This window comes from Sus scrofa, chromosome 1, assembly GCF_000003025.6.
Source record: "Sus scrofa isolate TJ Tabasco breed Duroc chromosome 1, Sscrofa11.1, whole genome shotgun sequence".
NCBI classification, from domain to species: domain Eukaryota; kingdom Metazoa; phylum Chordata; class Mammalia; order Artiodactyla; family Suidae; genus Sus; species Sus scrofa.
Window position 1 is genome coordinate 78,027,296 of NC_010443.5, and position 21,174 is coordinate 78,048,469.

The window sequence follows — 21,174 nt, forward strand, 5'->3', positions numbered from 1 at the left end:
TAGACTGATCAGAACTTCAAATGATACTCTTGTTTAATAAAACCAACGAGCATATGAGGTAAATACTCTTGCTCTTATTTTTACAGATGAGAAAAACTACAAGTGTGTCACCTGCCCAAGGTCCTGACGCTAGGGACAGAATTAGTATTCACATTTAAGTATGTCTTTGAAAGTATATTCATATTTAAGTAAGACTTTGAAGCTCTTAAGTCTTTTTCAATAAATATTTTTACTAATTTTATTAAGCTAGATTTAATTTCAAATAGCTTAACACTGACATTTTAAAAATGACTTCTAAAAAAGCATTCGTTTAATGGAAAAATGGCTGTTATCAACTGGTATTTAATATACTTCTCACAAAGAAAATTATAATGAAGAGATTAGTTATACACTTTTCTCTAAAAACTGTGTGTTTTTTAAAGTTATTCAAGTCCTCAAGTACTAGAATAGAGTTATTGCATCTTACCTTCGAGGAGGAATGTTAACATCTGCCAGTGTATACAGAGGTGTTAGGCTAGACACAAGATAATGCAGTTGAGGAAAAGGAACTAAATTCATGCTGATTTCATTAAGGTCCATATTAAGGGATCCTTCAAACCTTGCAGAGCTAAAAAAAGTAACATTAAAGCGTGAAAAATATTTAACTGAATGTACCTTGATTTAGTCAGCAAACATTGCCTTACATCTTTTTGTACACTGTACTTGAGTAGAGAATGTAGGCTCTTTTTTTATTCTTGCATTAGAGAAATTTAGCATCATGAAGATCATATATAAGTAAAACACACAATATCTATAGAAATTCTTATTTCTGGATTATGTGAAGTGTAACCAAACACAACACTATAGTTGCTCATTACATACATAAAAATATCTTATGTAAAAGAGATTTTAGAGTGAATTAAAAATACTTCAATAACTACTTAATTATATTCTGTAAACTTTCCTAAGATCTGAAAACACTAGACAAACTAAAATTTTTCATTTTAAATAAAAAAAAATAAGCTTCTAAACTTAAAGAATAACAAAAATGCTACGGCAAAACATCATCAAATGCACAGTGAAGTTTTTAAACTGCCCTTAGGTATACCATCAGTAGGATTACCTGGTTAGGTTGAGCAGCAAATTTGCCACAATGTTGTTCATTGCATCAAAGGGCTTCTCCTGTCGTTTTTTAAAAGCCCCAGCACTTGAAGTAACCAGGCTCTTTGGCTTTATAGCTGTACCCAACTTTCCAGAATTCACCATGAGGTTAAGTTTGCTAATGATGTCAAATAAAGACTTTTAAAGGAAAAATATTGGGAGAGAAGCTATTAAGAAGAGTGGACATAGATGCCATTCTACCAGGAAGGAAAGAAGAGGAAAATAAAAAGCTTAAACTTATTTTTTTCTCTTAGATGGGAAGGCTGAAAAGTGAAGAGAATGTTTCCCATAAACACATAAGCGTAACACTGGATTGAGTGTATACACAATATTTCCATAAATCACAATGGCATCTCTTACTTGGTTGTCAATGGGTAACACGCAGTCTGCATGCTCATTAAGTTCCTTCATTGCCAAGATGCTATTATAAGGTGAGGTTATGACATCATCCTCACCAGAAGGATAAACTGAAGTCACAAATCTGTATACTTCTGGGAATTCATCCTCAAGCACCTTTAAAAGAAATGTGCCAAGTCCAGATCCTGTTCCTGAGGATTAAGATTTCAAATAGAAAACAGCATAAATGGTTCAGAATATAACTGTAAGAAATTTGGGTGTGGGTTTTTTTTTTTTTTTTTTTGGTAAAAACATGTATTTATTAAAGATGTACAATTTTCAACTTATTTCTATGATTATATATTAACTTCAGATTAAAAAATGAAGAAAATATAGTAATGAAGCTTATAGTCATAAATTCAATCTCTGGGTCCAACTGCAAGGATGAAAGACCTCTACATTTTACATTTTTTTTACATTTAACTTATATCTGTATGATGCCAAAAAAACCTGACTGAAAAGTAAAAAATTCAAGACAATATTTAGTCCATATTTGATGTTAAGCAACTTAAGAAAAAACAAGCTATGTTGGCATCTTTGGTCTAGCCCTTACAGACTCTTAATGATGAACACTATCACAACACTGAGCAATTTAAACACTGATAAAATTGTTTAAAGTTAGTATGACCAACTTGAATTTACAAAATTTTCAAAGAGCAAACTTTTTTTTACTATTTGTCTAAAAACAGAAACTCTGGGAATCCCATTCAGGTAACTTTTTAACACAGACTTACACTTATATAAATTCAGATATTTTTAAGACCTTAAAATTAGAGAAAACTGGATTCCTTTACCCTGGTGCTTTTCAAACTATGGCTTATGAACCCTTAGCGAGCTGTGAAACTAATTTATAAAATATTTTCTTTCTCTCTCTCTCTTCCAAGGGCTAAACCTGCGGCATATGGAAGTTCCCAGACTAGGGGTCGAATCAGAGCTGCACTGCTGGCCTATGCCACAGCCACAGCAACATGGGATCTTTAACCCAGGGCCAGGGATCAAACACACACTCCTCATGGATACTAGTAGGATTCTTTACACACTGAGCCACAATAGGAACTCCAGTATTTTCTTTGCTTAAACGAACAACAGAAATATCAATGTATCACATACAGTGTGGGTAAATAATCTTTTGTCTTAGTTTGTGTGTTTTTGTGTGTGTGTTGGGTTGTGATGTAAAAAGTATTTCTTGCTGTTTTGATGAAAAAGTTTAAAAGCCAAGGCTCTAAACCATATGGATAAATATTAACAGGTTATGATGTCAGAACTATAGATGAAAGCAAAGGAGATTTCTAGGGGATAATCTTCAATGAGAAGGACTTTCTAAGCATTGAAAAAAACCAGAGCGATTACAGAAAAGATAATTAGGATCCCATTAAAAATAAAACTTTCTCCAAAAAAAAAAAAAAAAAAAACCCATAAATGAAATAAAAAGGCAAACTAAGAAAAAATCTCCAAAACATATGATGGACTGAATGTCTTTAATACAGAGGGTCACAAATCAACAACAAAATATACAAATAATGCAATGGAAAAATGGGCAAAGGATATAAACTGTAACTCAAAATAAATCAAATGGCAAATAGATGTAAAGATGCGCAACTTTTCTTCTAATTAAAAAAGTGAACGAGTTCCCCTTGTGGCTCAGGTCAAGAAACCGACATAGTGTCCATGAGGATGCAGATTTGATCCCCAGCCTTGCTCAGAGGGTTAAGGATCCAATGCTGCTGTAAGTTGCAGCATAGATTGTGGATACAGATTGGATCCTGTGTTGCTGTGGCTGTGGTATAGGCCTGCAGCTGTAGCTCTAATTCTACCCTTAGCCTGGGAACGTCCAGATGTCGCAGGCGAAGCCATAAAAAGAAAAGAAAATGCAAATTAACACATGATTTTGGGGAGGGATCAAGATGGTGGAGGAGTAAGACATGGTGCTCAACTTCTCCCACAAACACATCAAAAAACCCCCCATCTACCTATAGAATGATTTGCATAGAACATCTACTGAACACTGACAGAAAACCATAAACCTCCAAAAAGGGCAAGAAATCCTCCACATAATGGGTAGAACAAAAGGAAAAGAGAGAGAGAGAGAAAGAATAAATCAGGATGGGACCAGCAGTCCAGAGAGGGAGCTGTGATAGAGGAAAGGAACCCACACCCTGGGAAGCCACCTAACCTGTGGGGAGATCTGCTGAGATGGAGGAACCTCAAAGTCTCCGAGAAAAGCACAGCAGCTGGAATAAGGAGGGCAAAGCAGAGTGAGGGCCACATAGATCATTGATACTACTGCCTCAGACACCATAGCCTGAGATGCTCAGGCAGGGGCTGAGCACTGAGACTCAGACTCTGGAGGTCAGTTCCAGGAAGAGGACTAGGGTTGGCTGTGTGGAGACAGACCAAGGGGCTAGGGAGCAAAACGAAGAAGCTCAGGAACCACTCCCAGCTAAAAGAACAGAATTCCCCTGAAGGCACAAACACTGAAACAGACCTCTGCAGTCTAATAGACACCAAGCTCAAAAAGGAGACAGTGAAAATGCTGAAGGAATTAAGAGCAAATATGGGAGTTCCTGTCATGTCTCAGAGGTTAGTGAACCCAGCTAGCATCCATGAGGACACGGGTTTGATCCCTGGCCTCATTAGTGGGTTAAAGATCCAGCGTTGCTGTAAGCTGTGGTGTAGGTCACAGATATGGCTCAGATCCTCCATTGCTGTGGCTGTGGTGTAGGCCCACAGCTGTAGCTCAGATTAGATCCCTAGCCTTGGAATCTCCATGCTATGAGTATGGCCCTAAAAAGACAAAAAGACCCCCCGCCCCCCCAAAAAAAGCAAATATGAAGGAATTAAGAGCAGATACTTTAGAAAGGAAATAGAAAATATATGGAGGAGCCAAGAAAAACTATAAAATTCATTTGCAGAGACTCAAACCAAGTTAAAGGCACTAAACAGCAGAATGAATAATGTAGAAGAACAAATTAGTGCCTTAGAAAATGGAATAATGGAAATCACCCAATCAGGACAGCAGACAGAAAAGCAAATGAAAAAATATGAAAGCAATATAAGAGATTCTATGGGATAATATAAACCAGGCCAATCTACACATAATAGGGATTCCAGAAGGAGAAGAAAAAGAAAAGGGGATTGAAAATTCCAAATCTAAAGGAAACAGATATCAAGATACAGGAAGCAGAGGGCCCCAAACTAGTTGTACCCAAACAGGCCCACAATTAAGACATATTATAATAAAAATGGCAAAAGTTAAAGGAGAGGATTCTAAAGGCAGCAGGAGAAAAACAGAGAGTTAATTATAAGGGAACCCCCATAAGGCTATCAGCTGATTTCTCTACAGAAACACTACAGGCCAGAAGAGAGTGGCAAGATATATTCAAAATTCTAAAAGGGAAAATTTTGCAGTCTAGAATAATCTACCAGTAAGAACATCTACAATGAAAGGAAAAATAATGAATTTCTCCAACAAATAAAAACTAAGAGTACAGCAACACTAAACCCATTCTAAAAGAAATAGGATGGAGGAAATCCCAGTTGGAAAGTAATTACTTAAATAAGCCAGTATACAGATCCAAAAGGAAAAAAAAAAAAAACACTTTTTTAAAGACTTTTTTTTAAAGAATGTGTTTGAACCAATATGACTATCAGGTTAAATCAAGCAGATATAGGAAGGGGTTAACATACTTGAAAAACAGGGCAACCACAAATCAAAACCAAACACTACAATCACAAAAACTAAAAAAAGAGGACACAAGTATTAAATAAAAGGAAATCATCCAACCAAAAAAAGAAAGGAACAAAGGAGAAACACAGAATCAACTGGAAAACAAGGTTTAAAATGGCAATAAATTCCTATTTATTAATAATTACCTTAAATGTCAATGGAATAAATGCTCCAATCAAAAGACACAGAGTGGTGGATTGGATAAAAAAGCAAGAGACTATAATATGCTGTTCACAAGAGACTCACCTTATGGCAAAGGACACAAATAAATTGAAAGTGAGGGGAGGGAATACAGTATTTCATGTGAAAGCAGGAGTGGCAATATGCATATCAGACAAAATAGACTTTAAAATGAAGGCCATAAAGAAAGATAAAGAAGGACACTAATGATAAAAGTCTCCATTCAAGAAGAGGATATTACAATCATCAATATATATGCCCCTAATGTAGGAGCACCCAAATATATACAATATTATAGACATAAAAGGAGAAATTGATGGGAATACAATAATAGGAAACTTTAAACCCCACTCACATCAATGGACAGATCCTCTAGACAGAAAATCAATAAGGCACAGAGATTCTAAATGATACAATAGAACAGTTAGACTTCATTAATATTTTCAGGATATTACATACAAAAAACCCAGAATATACATTCTTTTCAAGTACACATGGAACATTTTCAAGAACTGACCACACACTGGCAAACAAAACTAACCTCAACCAATTTAAGAGTACAGAAATTATTTCAAGCATCTTCCATGACCATGATGGCATGAAACTAGGAATCAAGCATAGGAAAAGAAATGAGAAAAAACTGTCTACATGGAGATTAAACAATATGCTACTAAAAAAACCAATCGGTCAAGGAGGAAATCAAAAGGGATATTAAAAATACCTTGAGACTAATGAAAACACAACCATTCAAAAATCTATGGGATGCCACAAAAGTGGTTCTTAGAGGGAAGTTCATTGAGAAGAAAAGAAGAAAAAACTAAAATCAACAAGTTAACCTACCACCTAAAAGAATTAGAAAAAGAACAAAAAAACCCCTAAAGTCAGCAGAAGGAAAAAATCATAAAGATCAGAGAGGACATCAATAAAATAGAGATTCAAAAAACAAGAAAAAAAATCAATAAAGCCAAGAGTTGGTTCTTTGAAAGGGTAAACAAAAGTGACAAACCTCTGGCCAGACTCACCAAGAAAAGGACAAGAACTCAAACAAAGTAAGAAATGAAAAAGGAGAAACCTCAACAGATACTGCAGAAATACAAAAAATCATTAAGACAATACTATGAACAATTATATGCCAACACATCTGACAACCTAGGAGAAGTGGACAACTTTCTAGAGACATACAGCTCACCAAAACTGAATCAAGAAGAAAGAGATCATCTGAATAGACTGATCACTAGAAATGAAATTGCATATATAATAAGAACACTCCCTACAAACAAAAAGTCCAGGGCCAGATGGCTTCACAGGTGAATTCTACCAAATATACAAAGAAGAACTTATACCCATCCTTCTTAAACTTTTCCAAAAGTGTGAAGAAGGAATAATCCCAAAGACATTCTATGAGGCCACCATCACCCTAATACCAAAACCAAAGACATTACCAAAAAAGAAAATTATAGGTCCATTGTCTATGATGAATATAGATGCAAAAATTTTCAACAAAATTTTAGCCAACCAAATCCAACAACATATAAAAAAAGATTACACACCATGACCAAGTGGGATTCATTTCAAGTTTACAAAGATGGTTCAACATACACAAATCAATCAACATCATACACATTAACAAAAGAAAAGTCAAAAACCACATGATCATCTCAAGAGATGCAGAAAAACCATCTGACAAAACCCAACATCCATTCATATCATAAAAACTCTTACCAAAGTGGGTACAGAGGGAATATACCTTAACATAATAAAAGCATTTATGACAAACCCACAGCAAATATAATACTCAACAGAGAAAAGCTGAAAGCCTTTACACTAAAATCTGGAACAAGACAAGGACGCCCACTCTCACCACTTTTATTCAACATAGTATTGGAAGTCCTAGCTGCAGCAATAAGACAAACAAAAGAAATAAAAGGTATCCAAATTGGAAGAGAAGAGGTAAAAGTGTCACTCTATGCAGAAGACATAATACTATATATAGAAAACCCTAAGGATTCCACACAAAAACTACTCAAACTGCTCAATGAATTTAGCAAATTAGCAGGATGCAAGATTAACATTCATAAATGGGTTGCATTTCTGTATACTAACAATGAAATATTAGAAAAGGAATATCAAAATACAGTACCTTTTAAATTGCACCCAAAAAATTAAATAACTAGGAATAAACCTGACCAAGGAGGTGAAAGACATATGCTGAGAACTATAGAACATTAATCAGGAGTTCCCGTCATGGCGCAGTGGTTAACGAATCCGACTAGGAACCATGAGGTTGCAGGTTCGATCCCTGCCCTTGCTCAGTGGGTTAACGATCCGGCGTTGCCGTGAGCTGTGGTGTAGGTTGCAGATGTGGCTCGGATCCCGCGTTGCTGTGGCTCTGGCATAGGCCGGTGGCTATGGCTCCGATTCGACCCCTAGCCTGGGAACCTCCATATGCCGCGGGAGCGGCCCAAGAAATAGCAAAAAGACAAAAAAAAAACCCCACATTAATCAAGGAAATTAAAGGGAACTCAAAGAAACAGAAAGATATTTCATGCTCCTGGTTTGGAAGAATTAATACTGTTAAAGTGGCCATTTAACCAAAGCAATCTACAGACTCAATACAATCCCTATCAAATTACCTATGACATTTTTCACAGAGCTACAACAAACAATTCAAGAACATCTATGGAACCATAAAAGACCCAGAATTGTCAAAAGCAATCCTGAGGAACAAAAACCAAGCAGGAGGCATAACTCTCTCAGACTTGAGACAATATTATGAAGCTACAGTAATCAAGACAGTGTGGTACTGGTACAAAAAGAGACATACAGACCAATGGAACAGAAGCGAGAATCCAGAAATAAACCCAGACACCTATCGTCAATTAATCTGCTACAAAGGAGGCAAGAATAGGAAACGGGAAAAAGACAGTCTCTTCAGCAAGTGGTACTGGAACACACCCTCACACCACCCACAAAAATAAACTCCAAATAGCTTAAAGACTTAAACGTAAGACAAGACACCATCAAACTCCTAGAAGAGAACATAGGCAAAACATTCTCTGACATCAACCCTACAAATGTTTTCTTAGGTCAGTCACCCAAGGCAACAGAAATAAAAGCAAAAATAAACCAATGGGAACTAATCAAACTGACAAGCTTTTACACAGCAAAAGAAACCATGAAAAAGAACAAAAAGACAACCTATGGAATCGGAGAAAACAATTTCAAACGATGTAACTGACAAGGGCTTGATCTCTAAAATATATAAACAATTTATACAACTCGACAGCAAAAAACCCCCAAAAACCCAATTGGAAAATGGGCATAAGATCTGAACAGACATTTCTCCAAAGAAGACATACAGATGGCCAAGAGGCACATGAAACAATGCTCAACATCACTGATTATTAGAGAAATGCAAATGAGAAATACTATGAGGTACCACCTCATGCCAGTCAGAAGGGCCATCATTAACAAGTCCACAAATAACAAATGCTGGAGAGGGTATGGAGAAAAGGGAACCCTACTGCACTGTTGGTGGGACTGTAAATTGGTACAACCACTATGGAAAACAGTACGGAGGTACCTCAGAAAACTAAATATAGAATTACCATATGCTCCACCAATCCCACTCTTGGGCACTTCCTTGGAAAATTTCCTTGGAAAAGACACGTGCACCCACATGCTCACTGCAACACTAGTTACAATACCAAGGCATGGAAACAACCTAAATGTCCATCAACAGATAAATGGATTAAGAAGATGTGGCATAACATACACAATGGAATACCACTCAGCCATAAAAAAGAATAAAATGATGCCATTTGCAGCAACATGGATAGAACTAAAGACTCTCATACTAAGTGAAGTAAGTCAGAAAGAGAAAAACAAATACCACATGATATCACTTATCTAGAATCTAATATATGGCCCAATGAACCTATCTACAGAAAAGAAAAACCAAACTCATGGACGTGGAGAACAGACTTGTGGGTGTCAAGCGGGATAAGGAGGGAGTGGGATGGACTGGGAGTTTGGGGTTAGAAGATGCAAACTATTCCATCTGGAAGGGATAAGATCCTGCTGTATATCACAGGTAACTATATCTAGTCACTTATGATGGAACATGATAGAGGTTAATGTGAGAGAAAGAATATATATATTATATATTGTACATATTTATATATAACTGGGTCACTTTGCTGTACAGCAGAAACTGACAGAACACTGTACATCAACTATAATACATATCATTTTGAACATACTAGATAGATTTATGTCTCATAATATTTGGTGTTGGTAAGAGTATGGGGAAACAATTATAAAATTGGGAGTTCTCATCGTGGCTCAGTAGTTAAAGAACCCAACCTGTATCCATGAGGACATGGGTTTGATTCTTGGTCTTGTTCAGTGGGTTAAGCATCCAGCATTGTTGTGAACTGCGGTGTAGGCTGCAGATGCGGCTCAGATCCCATGTTTCTGTGGCATAGGATTCGACCCCAGCCTGGGAACTTCCATATGCCCCAAGTGCAGCCCTGAAAAGACAAAAGATTAAAATTAAATGAAATAGTATTCTTTGGTCCCTCTTTCCCTTCTAAGAATATTGCCTACAGGTATTGTGGCACAAATGAATATGTTCACTGGGGATTTCATGTAATAACTAAAAGCCATAAAGAGCTTGATATTTATCAGTGAGGAAATGACTTGAAAAATTAATACAGTCACACAATTAGAGCTGATACTGAAAGATGTTTAGGAAAGACCTAAAGTGAAAACATTACAGAGTAGTATGTATTGCATAATCTTGTTTATGTTAAAACACACACACAATGGGCACAAAAACTATCTGAAGAGACACAATGGCAAACTTGATAATTTGTAAGGAGAGATTAGGGATTAGAGGTGGAAAAAGACTTAATTTTATCCTTCGATATTATTTATTTTTGCCATTTTCAGTGGATTATGAATAAAGTATAATCTACTGATTCTAAGTAACAGAGAGACATAAAAAGGCACCATAATGAACTATGAATCAGTTTTTTTGAAAACTTACTCAAATCTGCAGGTCAATTATACCAGTAGAAATAAAATTAGTTTCTAAATTTAATGATTATGATTGTCTTCTAAAAGCATGGTTACAAAGCAGTTTTAACTTTAATTTTTCAAATGCTAACATACTGAATAGATATATATAAGAAAGTCAATTGTACATAGCCTGCTAAATATAAAAATCTTGCTCTCAGTTTGGAGGGATAAAGTGTGGCAATTTTTTCTTTTAAAATAGGCTAATCCTCTTTTGAAATTAGCAAATTACGATCTGTTTCTACTTCATGGAATGGAGAGAAAACTACTTGACTTGTAAAATACCGGCTTCCCCGGGAAAGAAAATAATACAGATCATTTATTCTAGGTCAAGGTGATTAATTACCATATAAGGAATGATTTAAAGGAGTTGACTTAAAAAGTTTCTTTTACTTATTTCTTTTATTGGATACAAAAAATGCTTGAAGGTCATTAAAGAAAGGGTACTGATATTTTTTTTTTGCAAACATATCTATGAATATACCACTAATACTCAGCTCGAGTTAGGATATAGGATATAGAACTGCACAAGCCAACTCTTTTTTGTCTTTTTAGGGCCTCACCCATGGCATTTGGAGGTTCCCAGGCTAGGGGTTGAATCAGAGCTACAGCTGCTGGCCTATACCACAGCCACAGCAATGCAGGATCCGAGCCGTGTCTGTGACTTACACCACAGCCCATGGCGACACCGAATCCTTAACCCACTGAGTGAGGCCAGGGACTGAACACGTAACGTCGTGGTTCCTAGTTGGATGCATTTCCACTGTGCCACAACGGGAACTCCACAAGCCAACTCTTAAGAGAAAGGCAGCACTCCCTAAAGCTAATACTGAAATCTACCATCTACTAAAAATGGAAGAAAAATTTGTTCAGATTCAACTCTACTGGTTCTTTAAAAGGGCCTAAATTTTAAAAAAATGGTCACAGTGACACAATTTGACAAAAATTCTAAAAACTATTATGCACATACTTCATAAACACATATACTCTTCTTAAAAGTTCTATCTTTATTAAGCAAAGGTCTAGAAAACAAGACTTAATGGCAAAATGAATTCCCACTTTCACTTTCACATTGTTAGAGGCAAATAAGTGAATAACTTACCTCCTCCCATGGAATGTATGATAAAAAAACACTGCAAACAATCACAGTGCTCTGCTGACTTTCTGAGTTTCTCTAAAATCTTTTCCTGATAAAGACTGCCAAACACTTTGTGACCCACAGCCCTGAAAAAATGAATATAGATTTCAAAAAAAAAAAATACTTGCATTCATTACTTGGAGATTTTATTATTTCTGACCTTAATGAAAAGATCAGAGGAATACTTGAAAAGGTATTTTTATTGCATTAAGTATTCAATTCTTGTTTAATAGCAATAAATCGTATTACGATGTCTCAAAGACACTAGCTAGAAAATTTAGCACATATATGTATACACACACATATCTATAACCCTCAAATATCCTAAATAAAATAGTTCATTATTGACAGATATTAAACTATGGTTTTTAAAATGTACCTTCTTTTAAGGTATAATTACATCAAAACAAGGTTTTAGTTACATAGTTTTTTTTTTCTCATCTTCATTTAAAATAAACTCTGATTGCAGTGAACTTTATGAATTAAAACACAGAATGCGGTCAACTAGAAAGACATAAAAAATAAAAAGTCTGAAACTGACCTAACTTTGGTTTAAAATATGAGAAAAACATTGGTCACATCATGTTATTACTAGATGAAATGCCACAGAGCAGAAAACTGAGATTCATGAGGCTCTGTAAGCTTTTTTGGTTGCACAAATTTGCAAATAGCATTATGATGAACTGAAATGTAAGAATGATTTACATAACATGCAGTCAAGGTGTCACTCAAAGGTTACAGAATAAGTTATATGGCATTAAAGAAAGGCTGGTTGGATGGTTAGTCGGATTCAGTGACTGCTTCTTCCCCAAATGAGTCTCTCAGAACACAAAACTTCATGCATGCTTCAATAAAATTATACAATACTACACATTATAAACCTGAGGGATTAACTACAAATAGATTAAATAGTGAACAACAGATTTGCAAATAAGACGTTACTTAATTTTTAAAAAAAAAACAGAACCAGTCTCAACATAAATTTTTAAATGATCACTGTTAGAGCTTTTTACCCATTGAGAAGAGATCACTATATATTTAAGGGCCAAATATAGCCTTGGGCTGAGCTTGAATGCTGAGACACTGGTCTGGTTTGCATCTCTCTATCAATTCTATTAAATCTGACCAATGTGAGAACCTGAGAGAGTCAAATACTATAGGTAAAAGAATAGTTTATAAAAATACTTACAGCTTTGTCACTACTTAGCATTATGCAAGAATCAACTTACAATGAGAAAGTTAGTAAATCAATTTTTAATGATTCATTTTTCTTAAAAGAAACTGAGAATGAACTAGCATACAGATAGCTTCTAAGCATTGTGAAAACCATCATTTATCATGGAAAAGACGGTGGGCTGAAAGGCCTAGAGTTAGGTATGGCAAGTTATACATTGTTTTCACATCAGCAGGATCTACTAGAATGAAGGAAAGATTCCTCATTTTTTTCAGATGATATTTAATTTTTATGTTCAGCATTTTCTCACCAATTATTCCCTGAGCCAGAAATATCAGTGATGAGCTGTTTACTATCAAATACATCTCTCAATGGTCCCTGAAGAATTTCATTTACTACTCCTTCCTCCATGTCAATCAAGACAGCCTGAAAAAAAAAGAGAAATAAAATGTAATTAGTATATTTTTCTTCAGTCACTCTGTAAATAAAAAGAATTCTTGAGCTGAAAAGTTACATGGTTCTTTTTACAGTTTAAGCTTGGTCAAATCTTTGACTCTTTATGTAGAATCCGTTATAAAAATTAAAAAATAATTTCATTCTGTTCGAAAGGCAGAATCCAATGAAGATGGCTTCTAAACTCTTACTCTAAGAGTAAGAAGGAAAAAAAGGAACTGAATAAATCTCTCTACTGATTTTCTAACAATTCTTTTATTTATATGTCTATGTGACTATAAATTCTAGAGAATAAAGTCTCAGAAGTCTAGAAGCTTAACCAGAAAAAATTCTCACTGAATGTAAGGTGCATTAATGCATTTTCTGCTCTTTATGAATCATAGCCAAAAACTGTCCAATTCAAATCAGTAAACTACCATCATGTGCAAAGCCAGGTCACTTGGACAGATGTCAAAGATGACAAGAGGGTCCCCACCCCCAAGTAACTCACAATCTAAATTCACAAACTCACTAAATATCACGAGTTTTACTGACATGGGAAATGACTTCTATTATTAGGAGGGAAATGAGAATATAAAACATAAAATTAACTATGGTGAGAAAAACAGAAAACTGGAGGGAAATACAGCAAAATGTGAGCAGGGATAGCTTGGCAGTAGAATTATATACCCTCTACCCCAGCATTCTGTATTTCATTCCCCATATTTTCTACACCGAGGAAGAAAAGGAGAGTAAAATTGAGTTAAATAAAAAAGCAAAGCTAAAAAAAAATAATCTGAAATAATATTAGGGTGTACTTTAAGCTAAGCCTTGATTCAGTGTCAGAAAGTGCTTGCTTTCTGGGCTTTTTCAGTTCTGGTAAGCACATAATACCAAGTACTTACCACATGACACTGTTCTAAGTCCTTCACACGTATTAGCCCACTTAATCCCCACAATGCTATGCAAAGGTGCCATAATTATTCTCACTTTATACATGAGGAAACTGAGGTCTAGAAAAGTTAAATAACTTGGCTGTGATTTAAGCTAGGAAGTAGTAGAGGTGATTCAAACCTGGCTAGCTTGGTGCAGAATCTTCACTCTTAACCACCAAATTCTATGCTCTACCATTTTATCAAAGGGAGACAGTCAAAGTCTGACACTTACCTAGTACTGATTACAGTGGGGTTACAATTTATGCTCATTTAAAGTAATTAACTATGCTACTATAAGCTGGCAATTAAAGTATTATTACAGGTGTTCCCGTGGTGGCGCAGTGGTTAACGAATCCGACTAGGAACCATGAGCTTGCGGGTTCGATCCCTGCCCTTGCTCAGTGGGTTAACGATCCGGCGTTGCCGTGAGCTGTGGTGTAGGTTGCAGACGCGGCTGGGATCCCGCGTTGCTGTGGCTCTGGCTTAGGCCGGGGGCTACAGCTCCGACTGGACCCCTAGCCTGGGAACCTCCATATGCCGCGGGAGCGGCCCAAGAAATAGCAAAAAGACAAAAAAAAAAAAAAAAAAAAAAGTATTATTACAGTACTTTAGAAATATATTTCTAATTGTATGATAGTATAGCACATAGTATATTATCACTTTCTAGTGGTATATTAGGAAGACCATATAAAATTATGTTTTACAAATGTGCCCCTTTACGTATATCAATCAACATACTTACACAGGATGATATGGGTTATTTCCTGGCAATTTTAGGGATTTTCAAGGATATTTTTGATAATATGCATTTTTATCTTAAATGCTGACTTTAACACATAATCAACCATATAAGAGGAACTTCTTCCACTGCTGTGTGAGATTACAAAATGGAAAAAAAAATTTTTTTGTCCCAGATTTATTGCAATGATTTGTGGAAGATTAAACACATTTAAGCCACACCTTCAGTTACCTTGCAATTAGGCAAAGGAAGGAGAATAGAGACTATAAACTGACTTTCAAGCACCTCCAGAAGTTGGTTTTGAGAGAATCATCACTATCACAGTCACTGAGCATTAAACCCTGACAATCTGCAACTGTTTGAACCTTTCCTTCATCATAACAGGCCTTTAATTCATCTTCCCTCGGAAATCAATTACAATTAGGAGGAATTATTCTGGATTCCTCACTTAGCCATCCAAGGTCTGGAGTCACAACTGTTTCAAGGTTTGTTGTTTATTATTCTCTTCTAGAGCCACCTGTGAGAGCTTTCAAGGCTTTGAGCTTTCCCTTAGTTGTAAAACAGCATTTACAAAATTCTGAGCATGTGCTTGTTAACCGAAGATACTGGACAAAGTGGAGGGACCCAATCACCAAGCTGTGTTCTGAAGCCTGGACTCTTCAGTGATCAGAGCCACATGATACCAAGACTTCTAATGAGAAATGGAAGAATACCTTCCAGGAAAAAAGTCAAAGGCTACCGAAACATGATTTATTTTTTTCCAGTGATGCTGCCTCTATTTTCCACCTTGCTCACTAATGTGGTGGTGAGGAAAAGCTCAAGTTAGGAGGGGTCCAGGAAATGTCATCGTTTTTCACTGAATAAGATTTGGGTTGTGATGTTGGACAAGACACCATCAAAATCCTGGAAGAGAACGTAGGCAAAACATTCTCTGACATCAACCTTACAAATGTTTTCTCAGGTCAGTCTCCCAAAGCAACAGAAATAAAAGCAAAAATAAACCAATGGGAACTAATCAAACTGACAAGCTTTTACAGAGCAAAGGAAACCATAAAAAAAAAAGACAACTTACAGAATGGGAGAAAATAGTTTCAAATGATGCTACTCTACAAGGTCCTAATCTCTAAAGTATACAAACAACTTATACAACTCAACAGCAAAAAAGCCAACAACCCAATGGAAAAATGGGCAAAAGACCTGAATAGACATTTCTCCACAGGAGATATGTAGATGGCCAACAAGCACATGAAAAAACACTCAACACCACTGATTATTAGAGAAATGCAAATCAGAACTACTATGAGGTACCACCTCACACCAGTCAGATTAGTCATCATTAACAAGTCCACAAATAACAAATGCTGGAGAGGGTTTGGAGAAAAGGGAACACTCCTGCACTGTTGATGGGAACATAAACTGGTACAACCACTTTATGGAAAATGGTATGGAGGTACCTCAGAAAACTATATATAGAACTACCATATGACCCAGCAATCCTACTCTTGAGGGGCATATATCTAGACAAAACTTTCCTTAAAAAAGACACATGCACCCGTATGTTCATTGTAGCACTATTCACAGTAGCCAAGACATGGAAACAACCTAAATGCCCATTGACAGATGAATGGATTAAGAAGATGTGGTGTATATATACACAAGAAAATACTACTCAGCCATAAAAAGAAGAAAATAATGCCATTTGCAGCAACATGGATGGAACTAGAGACTCTCATACTAAGTGATGTCAGTCAGAAAGAGAAAGATAAATACCATATGATATCACTCATTTGGAACCTAATATATGGCAAAAATGAACTTTTCCACAGTAAAGAAACTCATGGACTTGGAGAAGAGACTTGTGGTTTTCAAGGTGTAGGGGGAGAGTGGGATGGACTGGGAATTTGGGGTTAGTATATGCAAACTATTGCCTTTGGAAGGGACAAGCAATGAGATTCTGCTGTATAGCACTGGGAACTGTACCTAGCCACTTATGATGAAGCCTGATAATGTGAGAAAAAGGAAAAAGGAATGTATATTCATATGTGTGACTGGGTCATTTTGCTGTACAGTAGAAAACTGACAGAACACTGTAAACCAGCTATAATGGAAAAAAATAAAAATCATTAAATAAAAAAATAAAATTTTATTCTCATGTTAGTTATAAAAGTATAGTTATTTTAAAAACACATGCAATATAAGAATCAAAGTGCTTACAACTTACTCGTGCTTTTAAAGAACAAATTTTCCCCCTGGAAATACTGCCACCATCAGCCACTCTAAAAGATAAAGGATGAGAAAAATTCATTAAGATACTTCAAGGCTAATTGTGTGCTATCAGGTAATAAAGTTAAGCTACTATAGGCTAAGTGAAGCAGACACAAAAGGCAACAAAGAAGCCATTCTTTTTTTTTTTGCTTTAAAGGGCCGCACGGGCAACATATAGAAGTTCCCAGGCTCCGTATCAAATCTGAGCTACAGCTGCCAGCCTATGCCACAGCAAATGAGAGATCTGAGCCGCATCTGTGACTTACACCACAGCTCACAGCAACACTGGATCCTTAACCCACTGAGCGAGGCCAGGGATCCATCCCACATCCTCATGGATACTAGTCAGGTTCCTTACCACTGAGCCACAATGGGAACTTCCTAAAGGAGCCATTCTTAATCTCCTTCTCCCTTGTCCACTCCCCATAAGGTTAAAAAAGTGAGGTACTTATTTCCCCGGCTTTCTGTGTAGTTCAAGGCTGGCCATGTAATCCAGTTCTGGGTAATGAGATAAAAAGGAGGTATTCTGGGAAGTTTTCTGATAAAAAGGACCAGAGGCAGTTGGTACCAATTCATCCTTTTCCCTACCTTGAACATGAACGAGGATGTGATTCCTGGCAGTGGAGGCTATTATTTTATAGTTAGGAAGTAAAAAACATGAGGTCAAAAAGTCAACACATGAAACAATATCTTGGTCTTTAGGGCACTTCTCCAAACACAGATTTCTGTGAATGTGACATCTGTTTTTTAAGCTACCATTAGTGGGGTTTCCTGTTGTAGCCAAACACACATCAACTGATATACCACTTATATACCATTGAGTAGCTAAGACTGTTTCTAGAATTTCATGTTGAATATGTCACCAAAGTAACTAAATCTATGACCACACATAGTGTATAAGACAATACAGTTTACAAGTCAGAACATATGAAGGGAAGCTAAATTGGGCATAAAGGACACTATAGGTCAGGGGTTGATGAACTACAATCCTCAGGCCAAGTCTGCCCAGTTACTTGTGAAAACAAGTTTTACTGGAACAAAGCCACACCCATTTGTTTATGTACTATCTATCTATAACAGTAGACTCCAGCGATGTGACATGGACTTTATGGTCTGCAAAACCTAAAATATTTACCGTCTGTTCCTTTACAGGAAAGGTTTGCTAACTCCTGGTATAGGAAAATTCCTATCATTCTACTTAAAAGGTATGATAATTTCCTCCAATAGATAAAGAAATATGACACTTTCCTACAATAGATAAAGAAATATGACAAAGATGTGGTCTTGTTTTTGAAAAAGAATTTTTCTACTAACTTGTGTAACAGATACTGCATATGTGGACAGTACATGGAAAGGAGAGCAAGATGTCAAACCCCTACTCAAACAATGTTGGGGAAATAATGCGCTCTGGTAAAATTATGAAACAAAGCAGATGAGAGTATAGGTATGTAAAGTCACCTTATTAAGAGAGAATGGCTTCCAGGCTGACTATGTAATACTCAATGAAAGGAGTACTGCAGCATTACAGAGGAAATGGGACTAAAGATTCAGTTAGATGGAAAGCACTTAAAAGCAAAGGCAAATTTGAGTTTTTTAAGAGTACTTAGGGGAGGATTTCCCGTCGTGGCGCAGTGGTTAACGAATCCGACTAGGAACCATGAGGTTGCAGGTTCGACCCCTGGCCTTGCTCAGTGGGTCAAGGATCCGGCGTTGCCGTGAACCGTGGTGTAGGTCGCAGACGTGGCTTGGATCCAGTGTTGCTGTGGCTCTGGCGTAGGCCGGTGGCTATAGCTCTGATTAGACCCCTAGCCTGGGAACCTCCATATGCCACAGGTGTGGCCCTAAAAAGACAAAAAAGACCAAAAAAGACCAAAAAAAAAAAAAAAGTACTTAGGGGAGATGTTCTAGTTTACAAACGAAGAGGTAACTTAGTCTATAAAACAGATGTCTGCAAATAATAAAGATAAATAACACCAGTCATTAAGGTAATATACCTAACTTAGTCTGATTCCATGGTCACCAAGCAACCATCTATTACTTAGCCTTTCTGATTTCCTACAGAAGAAAATGTGCTTTCAAAGGAAAATGAGTATCTAGTCTTCTTAAGTTACAGTTCCTACTGTCCATTATTACATTGACCTGCTTTTTAATCTCCCATCTGAGTTTGGTTTATCTAGCTGTATGAGAAAGCTCAGACCTTTTCTCAAGGTGTCAATGAGGTTTCTGAGTTTGCAGGCCCTCATGAAGATCAGATTCTGAATTCACCAAGGAAGTGGCACCTAAAGATCCTTCTCTAGGAGATAACTGCCTCAAATATCCAGCCAGCTAATTCAAACTTCTAGCTCTGAAATTTTTATTGTTAGATTAAAGGTGGATATAAAGTATATATTTTTCACTTTAAGCCATCAAGTTTAAAGTATTTTGAAAATGCATGAACTTCATGATTTAACATTAAAAGCTTAAGAACATATCCTGAATATCAACTTATATCATTTATTAAATAAAAGTAATCTGACAACTGCTTTGCTCTTTTTTAGCATAGCACATTCTATTTGTAGAGAAAATACTCCTGACCACAAGTAGTATCACAGAAATGTCAACAATATATTTTTCTTTCCAAAGTTAGCCATTACTGAATGCACTAACAAGATACTCAGGGAACTTTTCAGCATTCCTTTTAGTGAAACTTTAATTCAAAGTCAAGTTTTTAACTTTTTAACTTTTAGACAGCACCCTAAAGGTTCTCTTTGTTCTTTAATATGGTTTTTAAAGGAAATCTGCAGTCCTGCTCTACCGAAGGATACAAGAATATTAAGGACAAAAGAATGAGAATATGTTTTCAATAATGAGAAAAACAAAAAAGCTGGACAACTTCTTCACAATTATCAACTGCTTTTACTGTCCTTTGAAGAATTTTCTCCTAAAATGTTTACATGAAAATAATCATTACGCTATGTGACAAACTTTAACCCCACCTTACCTGGTATCCACATTTCTAAAGAAGCTGCTTATTGCCTCATCATAAATTGCTTTCTAAAAAGAAAAAAAAATTAGCATTTTATGTTTTTCCTCTTTCCTATATAAAGTCCTTTCAATCTAACATTTCCACAATACTTTAATGGCTGGTACACAGCAACTAGAAGAAAATTATAATAAAACGCTTGGAATGATGGTTCCAATCTAGAGATGAGTAAATGCCTTGAGGTCTACAGATTAGGTTCAGCTGAGGGTGTTAAAAAAAAGCGTTCCCACAGAACTGTAGAACAGGTGTATCAAATGAGAGCTTTCCCCTGGTCTGGCCATCATATAAAAAGCTGACTGGTTAAATTAAGGAATATAACGCCACACATGGCACCTGCTTCACAAAGTATTTTCCCATATGCTATCTCATTGCTCTTCACAAGAACCCTGATAAAGATGAAACCCTGAGAATTAAGGCATCTTAAGGCTAAGGTCTCTGGCCAGTGTTCCTTTAGGTTATTGTGTGTCTAACGCCAACATACGTTTAGAAACCCGTTTGCTCTTCACCGAGATCTCACACAACTTATATCGGCCAGATAAAAGCTCCTATAGAGTCATCCCTATTTTTTGGAAGAGCCTCGGTGACAAGCGGAAGCCCGGGCGGGGGGGGGGGTTTCCTCCCGGGCGGGTACCTGGTTGACCGCGGCATGCTCCCTCAGCGCCAGGTCCCAGAAGCAGCAGCCTATCTGGTTTCCGCACTGGCCGACTGCGCGCGAGAAGGAAAAAAAAATAGACATTAGGCAGTAAACAACGCCGCTCCGCTTGGCGGCAACCGACTCCCCATCTTCCCAAGGCGTCTTACCCTGCACAACCACCGACTGGGTCATGCTGAGGTGCCACCGGCTCACAGCATAAAGAGAGGGCGCCAGCCTCCGTATTTCCCGCCCATTAACAGCGCTCTCTGAGGGGGCGGGGCAGCCGTAAGTCACGCCGCTGCCGCAAGTCGCT

The 21,174-nt window shown here is 36.8% G+C and overlaps 1 protein-coding gene across 3 annotated transcripts in view; it reads right to left on the reverse strand.

Moving 5' to 3' along the window:
• The window catches only part of TUBE1 (tubulin epsilon 1), a 30,354-nt gene extending 9,183 nt beyond the window's left edge, over positions 1-21,171 (reverse strand). For 2 of the 3 annotated variants that reach the window (XR_001306070.2, XM_013992758.2), the window contains exons 1-9: positions 21,029-21,171; positions 20,859-20,932; positions 20,186-20,238; positions 17,162-17,216; positions 13,145-13,260; positions 11,625-11,746; positions 1,501-1,688; positions 1,103-1,278; positions 467-607 (exon numbers count right to left, since the gene is read on the reverse strand). Coding sequence is in view for 2 of the 3 variants with exons in the window: in XM_013992758.2 (XP_013848212.1) it covers positions 467-607; positions 1,103-1,278; positions 1,501-1,688; positions 11,625-11,746; positions 13,145-13,260; positions 17,162-17,216; positions 20,186-20,238; positions 20,859-20,932; positions 21,029-21,053 (950 nt within the window). In the remaining variant the exon portion in view is untranslated. Of the gene's footprint in view, positions 1-466; positions 608-1,102; positions 1,279-1,500; positions 1,689-11,624; positions 11,747-13,144; positions 13,261-17,154; positions 17,217-20,185; positions 20,239-20,858; positions 20,933-21,028 lie in introns of those variants that run through there. The other variant, XM_021091358.1, reaches the window with a different exon arrangement.